The sequence below is a fragment of the Alligator sinensis genome, unplaced genomic scaffold (genome assembly GCF_000455745.1).
Source record: "Alligator sinensis unplaced genomic scaffold, ASM45574v1 scaffold107_1, whole genome shotgun sequence".
Taxonomy (NCBI): Eukaryota; Metazoa; Chordata; order Crocodylia; family Alligatoridae; genus Alligator; species Alligator sinensis.
This window is the reverse complement of record NW_005843041.1, coordinates 304,104-312,590: the sequence shown is the minus strand read 5'-3', so window position 1 is coordinate 312,590 and position 8,487 is coordinate 304,104. Positions and strand designations below refer to the sequence as shown.

The 8,487-nt window shown below is 53.5% G+C and overlaps 1 protein-coding gene across 1 annotated transcript in view; it reads right to left on the bottom strand.

Annotated features, from left to right (window-relative positions):
• Positions 1-8,215: 8,215 nt before the first annotated feature.
• The window catches only part of LOC102372019 (galectin-4), a 21,647-nt gene continuing 21,375 nt past the window's right edge, over positions 8,216-8,487 (bottom strand). The window contains exon 8 of the mRNA XM_006036954.2: positions 8,216-8,444. Within this exon, the coding sequence (XP_006037016.1) occupies positions 8,331-8,444 (114 nt within the window). The 3' untranslated portion in view covers positions 8,216-8,330. The remainder of the gene's footprint in view (positions 8,445-8,487) is intronic.

Here is an 8,487-nt window from a genome sequence, read left to right as displayed (position 1 = left end):
TCAGATCTGGATCCCGGGCTTGTGCGCCCCGAATGACAGCTGCTACTTGCAGGCTGCGCTCCTGCAGTTCCTTTTTTAAACGGTTAATAGTATTTAGACAGGGGCCATGGTTGACCTTGGCTCCCTTCTTGGCTTGGTCTTTAGCCATTGTCTTTACCAATTTTTGCAAGGCTTCTCAGTTAGCCTTTTCTTGGTCCAAATCCCTTCCCTGAGAGATGATCACCCCCTTAGGTCACAACTAAATCCAGACCCTCCTTGAGTCTGCCCACCCCCTTGGGTGAGTCTAAATCCTAATCCACCCCCTTGGGTGACTATTGCCCACCCACCTCCGTGGACGTGGGTTCTATCTGGAGACACAGTCTCCCCAATTACCAATCCGCTAATAATCCTAGAATAATGCCTGTGTTCTCCACCAAATAATTTTGGCTACAAATGTCCAACTCGGGATCCTTAAAATTCTAGTTTATTAGGTGGATTGAAACACTGTAATGAGTTAAATCATAAACCTTGGGGCGGGTCCCCACACACTCGCACATGCACACACTCACACATGCGCGCGCGCACACACGCACACACACAGTAGCAGGCTACAGAGTCAGGTATACCTATCCTACAAGCGCTGGAGTCTGCCATCGATGGCCAGTCGAGGCTTCTTTTAGCGCAGTGTTATCCTCCAGAAGGGGGTCGCCGGCTGGTCCTTCTGACTGGACAGTTCTGGTTGAGTTGGAGATCAAGACGGCGCCCCTGAGGGTCACTTTTCACTGCCTTTTATCTGTCCCTGGCAGACTTTGGTGACTCCCCAGTTTTCAGGTTTGCCCAATCCAGGGGTCGTTGACCCTCGTGGGACTTCCACCCCCTCGGTGGCTATTGGACGGCATCTATCAGCCCCAGGGGTTGTCCGCATGTACGTGCAGGTTTGGGAGTCCTTTGATGAATTTTGAATAGGGCTCTGGGAGCGGTCAATTTGGAGATATTCAGCCCAAAAGTTGGTCCCTGGCATTGATTAACTCGGGCCAGGGCTTCTAGCCCTTGATCAGTGAGGTTTAGAGATTTCCTGGTTGTTACATTGTCTTCTATTGAGCTCTTCCCTTGGTTGATCTGCAGCTTCCAGGTGTTAATAGCTGTCTGCTACTGTTACACATTCAATCACTGATTCACTCGCTCTTTCAGGGGCCAGCCTGATACAGGGAAGGGCAGTTTGATTCCTGCCCTTGTTAACATTGTTACAATGTATAACTTACTAAAACACATTTAGTTGAAAGTTGAAAGGTGAGGAGTATAAAATATAAGCTACAAATGCCATGGCACACAAGTAGATAAAAATACCAAAATACAAGGGGAGATACAAAATGCGCACACACAGATTTTAAAACACAATTCCTTATCTTAAAGTGAAAGAGAGAGGAAGGAAGAAAAGGTAGAAAAAGGGAAACATATCCAAAGAGGGGAGAGCAAATGCAGGCAAGAGGAAAAGGGGGCTTTCTGCTACAGTGCAACACTGGCCAGAGCTGCATGCCACTAGGCACCAGCATTGGCCACCAGCACCCCATGCACCCCACACCTGCTGCTGCTGCCACCACCTGCACACCCCCCACCACCCCTCACACCCACACACCATGCCCACCCAAGCTCCACGCTTTCACCAACCCCCCGGGCATGGGCTTCATGGGGCTGGGGCTGGCAGCAGCGTGCTCTGCACTCCTGCCCAGCTGCAGCTCCATCCTGCCCTGTCCCCGCCACTTCCCTGCCTGCTGTCCAGAGCGAGTGGGACCCCAGGGCAGTGGAGCAGGACTCCTGGTGGCTGCAGCAGCCATGCCCAGAAGCCATGCCCTTCTGCCCACAAGACATAGTAGGGTATGCTGGGGGCATGTGTACACATCGGTGCCTTGCTCCCACCCTCGTGGGTGGAAGGGCTGGGCAGGGTACAGTTAGTTGGTGGGTGCCACAGGCTGGATGACAGTGCCTGGAGGGCTGGATCCAGCGCCTGGGCCATATTTTGCCTCCCCTGTTCTAGATCTACACATGGCTCAGGCCCAGCTAGCTAGATGCTCATCTAACCTCCTCTTGAAGACCCCCAGGGTAGGGGAGAGCACCCCCTCCCTTGGGAGCCCGTTCCAGACCCTGGCCACTCGAACTGTGAAGAAGTTCTTCCTAATGTCCAGTCTAAATCTGCTCTCTGCTAGCTTGTGGCCATTATTTCTTGTAACCCCCGCGGACGCCTTGGTGAATAAAGCCTCCCCAATTCCCTTCTGTGCCCCCGTGATGAACTTATAGGCAGCCACAAGGTCGCCTCTCACCCTTCTCTTGCGGAGGCTGAAAAGGTCCAGTTTCTCTAGTCTCTCCTCGTAGGGCTTGGTCTGCATGCCCTTAACCATACGAGTGGCCCTTCTCTGGACCCTCTCCAGGTTATCCGCATCCCTCTTGAAGTGCGGCGCCCAGAATTGCACGCAGTACTCCAACTGCGGTCTGACCAGCACCCGATAGAGGGGAAGTATCACCTCCTTGGACCTATTCGTCATGCATCTGCTGATGCACGATAAAGTGCCATTGGCTTTTCTGATGGCTTCGTCACACTGCCGACTCATGTTCATCTTGGAGTCCACTAGGACTCCAAGATCCCTTTCCACTTCCGTGCCACCCAGCAGGTCATTCCCTAGGCAGTAGGTGTGCTGGACATTTTTCCTGCCTAGGTGCAGCACTTTGCATTTCTCCTTGTTGAAGGAGAAATTTCTCCATCTTCTCCATTTCTCCATCTTCAGCTGCAGCTGTGTTCTTGGAAGCGAGCTGGCTCTTTGAATTGTTCTGTATTTTCCATGAGGAAGATCAGTGAAAGTGAAGAGCTGGGGTTTTCCAAGAGGGGCCTGAGTCTAAATGGGGCTGGGGGGTAGGGGGGTGGTGCTTGAGTCTACAAAAGTTGAGAACCACCGCAGTAGACCCTTCCCCGTCACTGGCTACTCGAGCAGTCAGCAGTCTCTGTGGGCGCTTGTACACGTGACACGGAGATGATGTACACATGACGGATATCCCCCTTGTGTGGCTTAATGGTGTCATACTTATACGTGCACTTGTTTTGGGGGTTTTAAATTAGTTCTCATCATTACAAACTAAACCACATCCCGATGTGGTTTAGTTTGCTATGTTGCAAAATGCCCTGAGGTGGCCCTAATTCCATCACGTGTACATGGTAACACACTGAATTATGTGCAGTGAGCCCAGCTGTCCACCAGGCATCCCTACAATTGGCAGGTACTTGCAGGGCTTTTGCAGGAAGTTGTGTGCAATGAATGTTTTAGCACACCAGGTGTAGCTGCGGTGCCTGATGTGAATCAGTCTACTGTTGACCTCTTTTTCTTACATCATTAAATAAATAGTTCAAAGCTGCGTGTGTTAGAGTGTGTTGGGGGTTGAAGATTGGGGTGCTCCTGGTCTGTTTGGAGATCAATCTGTGTCTGCAGTGTATGTGCTCCCTTTTCCATTATTGGGGAGCATGCCATGTGTGGGGTACCCTGACCCCCTCAGTGCTATTATAGATGTCCCAGGCAGTTGAAGGGGCTCTTACCTTCTGAGTGTCCTGCTTCGGGCCTTGCCTGAATGCTAGGTGAAGATTGTCCCAGCAGGGACACCTTGCCATGGATTTTGTCTTAATTGGGACACCAAACTTGTAGTCCAGTCTTATCCCCAGCAGGAGGATTCAAGGTTCAAAACTCAATTTGGGACCCCAGGAAAATTCCAGCCCAGGGATTTCCTGTTGGCTCCCCTTAAACCTAGGTGTCTCCCCACTCTGGGGGTGGTAGAGAGAGGCATGCGCTGGGCTGGGAAGAGCCTGCAGCATGGTTCTGTCCCATGGGTCTCTGCTGAAGCCTTCATGAGTGGCTGGAGGCCAGTGGAGCCCCCGAGGGTTGACCAGGAGAGAGAAAACCCCTAGAATGAGCCCTTGAAGTTTGTGAGCTGGCTTTACAAATCCCTTTGGGTGGGGACAGAGCCCCAGGGAGCCCCAGAGAGCAAGATGCTGATTCCCCACTGGGTTTGGAAACTTGGAGTTGGTAAGAGTGGGATAAACCCCTGTGTGAGCGGGCGGGGAAGGGATTGTGGGGGAACCGTGTCAGCTTGGGGGAAAGGGGGCCCAGCAAGGGAGAGTGCCCAGGATGCCTGTGTGGGCTCACACCCAGGAAGCCTCAGCCTGAGGGGAAGCCTCGGTGTGCCGGGTGTGTAAGGGGAAGTGAGAGCAGAGGTGCTGCCTGCGGCAGTGAGCTCTTTCTCTCTGGGTGTAGTTGTGTAAATAGCTGTGTGGCCTTGGAGAGGCGGTGCACAGGCAGGGGAGTGTGCACAGGTGTGCGGGGAGGAATCTGTGTTGCCGAGGTCTGGGGTGACGACAGGCTCTGCGGGCTGCGAGATGCCTGGGCCTGTGGGGGACAGCCCCAGACAGCTGGGGCCCTCAAAATGCATGATGAGAGGAGTGAGGGACCACCCCTCCCTCCATCCTTTGGGCATATGTTGGGGCGAACAGCTACTAATTGCAGATAACTTAATTAAAGGATTAATATAATAAGTATTTAGCATAGTGTATCAGTTTTTATCCATCAACTTGATTCTCTCTTAAGTGTAAATAGGTATTAACTGCTCTTGTTGTATAAACTCACCTGTGTTTCATTGTAAACGGAGTATTTCAATTTTTTGATATCATTTAGTATTTGCTTGCATATTATAGTTTCATAGTTGTTAGGGGCTGGAAGGGACCTTGCAGATCATGGGATCTAGGCCCCCTGCACATGGGCCGGAAAGACTGCTGGGGTCAAATGACCCTGTATAATTATTCCCTGTATAAAATTAAATTCTGTAAATAGTTACTCATGAGTCTGCAAAGGCTCTCCATTGTGAAAGGGAGCCCCTCTTCTCAGGGAGCTTCTGGCCACTCCTAGGTGAGCTGAGCAGGCGTAAAGCTACCTGGCAGCCCAGGTCCCGAACATCTGGACATGGCCATGGGTAGCGCCGCACTCCAAGGGTTACTTATATAAGCCCAGAGCCTCCACCAGTCAGGGACTCAAACCCCAGCACCCAAGAAGTGAGGAGCTCCTGGCTGTAGGGCTCCTGAGAGGACCTGGATTTGGCTGAATAACTCTGCAGGCCTGGGAACAGAAGCAAGTTCCTTGGACTGAGGAAAACTGTGCTTACATGCCATTGGTCTTCTTTTATGGTCTTCATTACTATAGGCCAGTTAGTCTTACCTCGATCCTGGGTAAGCTTTTTGAGAGAATTATCCTGGCGCATGTCTGTGAGGGGCCGGCAGGGGAGGTTATGCTTAGGGGCAACCAACACGGGTTCATTCGAGGCAGGTCCTGTCAGACCAACCTGGTGCCTTCTATGACCAGGTCACAGCATCCTGAGACACAGGGGTAGCAGTGGACGTAGTCTTTCTGGACTTCAGGAAGGCCTTCGACACTGTCTCTCACCCCATTCTCATTCAAAAACTAGGGGACTGTGGTGTCGACACCTACACAGTCAGATGGGTCACTAACTGGCTGGAGGGCCGCACCCAGAGAGTGGTGGTGGATGGGTCATTTTCGACCTGGAGGGCTGTGGGCAGTGGGGTCCCCCAGGGCTCGGTCCTCGGACCCGCACTGTTCAACATCTTCATCAGCGACTTGGACGAGGGGGTGGAAAGCACCCTGCTCAAATTTGCCGATGACACTAAGACGTGGGGAGAAGTGAGCATGCTAGAAGGGAGGGACAGGCTGCAATCAGACCTAGACAGGTTACAGGGGTGGGCAGATGAGAACAGGATGGGTTTCAACACTGACAAGTGCAAGGTGCTGCACCTGGGGAGGAAGAGCCAGCAGCACACCTACAGGCTGGGGAACTCCCTTCTCGTCAGTGCAGAGGCAGAGAAGGATCTTGGAGTCATTATTGATGCCAAAATGAACATGGGCCGACTGTGGGGTCATGGTCGGGAAGGCCAACCGCACCTTGTCATGCATCCACAGATGCATCTCAAGCAGGGCCAAGGAGGTGATCCTCCCTCTCTATGCGACACAGGTCAGGCCGCAGCTGGAGTACTGCATCCAGTTCTGGACGCTGTGCTTCAGGAGGGATGTGCACAGCATCGAGAGGGTCCAGAGGAGGCCACCCTCATGATCAGGGGGCAGCAGGGCAGGCCCTACGAGGGGAGGTGACAGGACCTGAACCTGTTCAGCCTCCACAAGAGAAGGCTGAGAGGGGATCTGGTGGCCATCTATAAACTTAACAAGGAGGACCAGCAGGCATTGGGGGAGTCCCTGTTCCCCCGAGCACTACCAGGAGTGACTAGAAATACCGGTCACAAGCTGGCAGAGGGTAGTTTCAGGCTAGACATCAGGAGGCGCGACTTCACTGTCAGGGCGGCTAGGACCTGGAACCAACTTCGAAGCAAAGTGGTGCTGGCTCCTACCCCGGGGGTCTTTAAGAGGTTAGACGAACACCTTGCTGGGGTCGTTTGACCCCGGTACTCTTTCCTGCCATGACAGGGGGTTGGACTTGATGATCTGCTCAGGTCTCTTCTGACCCGACCAACTATGAAGCTATGTTAAACCCCTAGAGGGATTTAGATGTCTGCCAAAGGGCAGTGTTTCTTATTCATATGAGTTGGACCAGTAGTGTAGCCTTGAGCCCTGCTGGGGCAGGCTCAAGGCCTCTTTAAAGACCCGGTGACCCAGGACCCTCAGACTGAGGATGGGTCCCAGTGAGGTGCCTAGAAAAAGGCTGAGACCCAAGCAAGAAGGTCCAAGAGCCCAGGGAAAGGTTGAGCTGGGCCAGAAGATCCATGAGCCCAGAGCAAGCTAAGCCAGATGAAAGGGTCTGAGAGCCCAGAGGAGGGACTGCATGCAAGACCGGGGGTTGGGCCCGAGCATATAAACATTTACATCAGTGGGAGAGAACATCCACCAGGCTTGGGGCATAGTGTAGGGGAGATGAAGGAGCCACGCAATTGGCCCTTAAGGCTGTTGATCCCCTACAGGGTCCTAGTCAGGCAGAGAGGGACTTACCAAGCCTGAGAGCTTACCAACTGTATTGATCTCAGTGGTGTCTCGGGAAAAAACCAGTGGGAACTTATTGGGATTAGGCCTGTTGGGAGCCTCCCCATCTCAACCTATAATATTTAAGAACAAGGCATGGCAGGCGAGCAATCTAAGGAGAGCGGCATTGAAGTTTGAGCCAGGTAGGAGCATCAAGGTCACTATGAGAGGTCATGGCTGCCCCTGTGGCAATGAGTCTGTCACAGCAATAAAAGTGGGGAGTGAAGGACCCACTTATTGGGAGGTCGGTCCTCCCCGTGGCCTGAGGAGTCACCTTCCCTTAGTTGTGTATCCATGCTTTCCATCTAACCATCCCTGGAGATGTTTGTGAAGGGGCTGGATAGCCACTGGTGGGGGATGATGTAGGCACAGAGATGCCTGTGCTCTGCTGTGGGGATGTCCCAGGCTTCTGGGCTTTCCTGGTTGCCTCCCAGCCCTTGTTACTCCATGCATCAGGGGTTTTTAAGCCTCCCCCAGAGGCACTGGTGCTGGCTGCAGCTCAGGCTGGGGATGGGACTGGGCTGTGCTAATGCTGCTGCTGCCACCAACCCTGCAGGGTCCTGGCTGGAGGGTCTTGCCCCTGTGCTCAGGGAGGGATATTTTCCCCCTGGTCAGATTGCCAGGGAATCATGGGGGGTGCGGGGAGGGGGTTTGACTGCATCTATACTAGTGGCACAGCCTCAGCCTGGGGTCTCTGGAGCGTGAATGTGAACCCCCTTTGGCAGCAGCCGACTGTTGCCTCCCACGGTGCCTCTGCTTTCTCTGGGGCAGGGGCGGGTGCGATGCCCGGTGCAGTTTTGGGGCTGACGGTCATGTTGCTCAGAGGTTTGATGCTGGGTTTGTCTGGGCTGGTTTGGACGGGGCTGATCCTGCCTCAGGCAGGTTGGACTAGGTGTGACCCCGCAGCTCTAGGATTTCAAAGATTTCTGTGATTATGGATTTGTCCAGGGTGGGTTGGATGGGACTGATCCTGCCTCAGGGTGGCGTAGGGCTGGATGTGACCTTTGCAGCTCCCTTCTAGCCCCGCTGCTCTCTGATTTCCCCCTGATTCCCAGCTGCACCTGTGAATGCCCCCAGGGCAGAGTCTTCCCAGCCCCAGGGGAAAGGTCTGCTCATGACCAGCCCCACGAATTTATGCGGCAAAGACACAGAGACATGGGCACAGGTAGGGGAGAGCCCAGAGGCCACTTTATTGGCAGCTCTCCACATCTATCAGTAGGTCCTGGCAGGATCCCCAATGTGAGGTCCCCATTGCTGGGGGTTTCTGTGTTCTGGGACAAGCTAGAAGAACTCAATCTTGTGGATGTCCACCTTAGGCTGGACCTCCAGGCTCTTCACTTGACACAGGGGGATGCGGTGACTGTACCGATCGAACATGTTGTTGTTCACAAGAACCTGGGAGGGAACAGGGTGTGCATGAGGTCATGGGCCAAGTCAG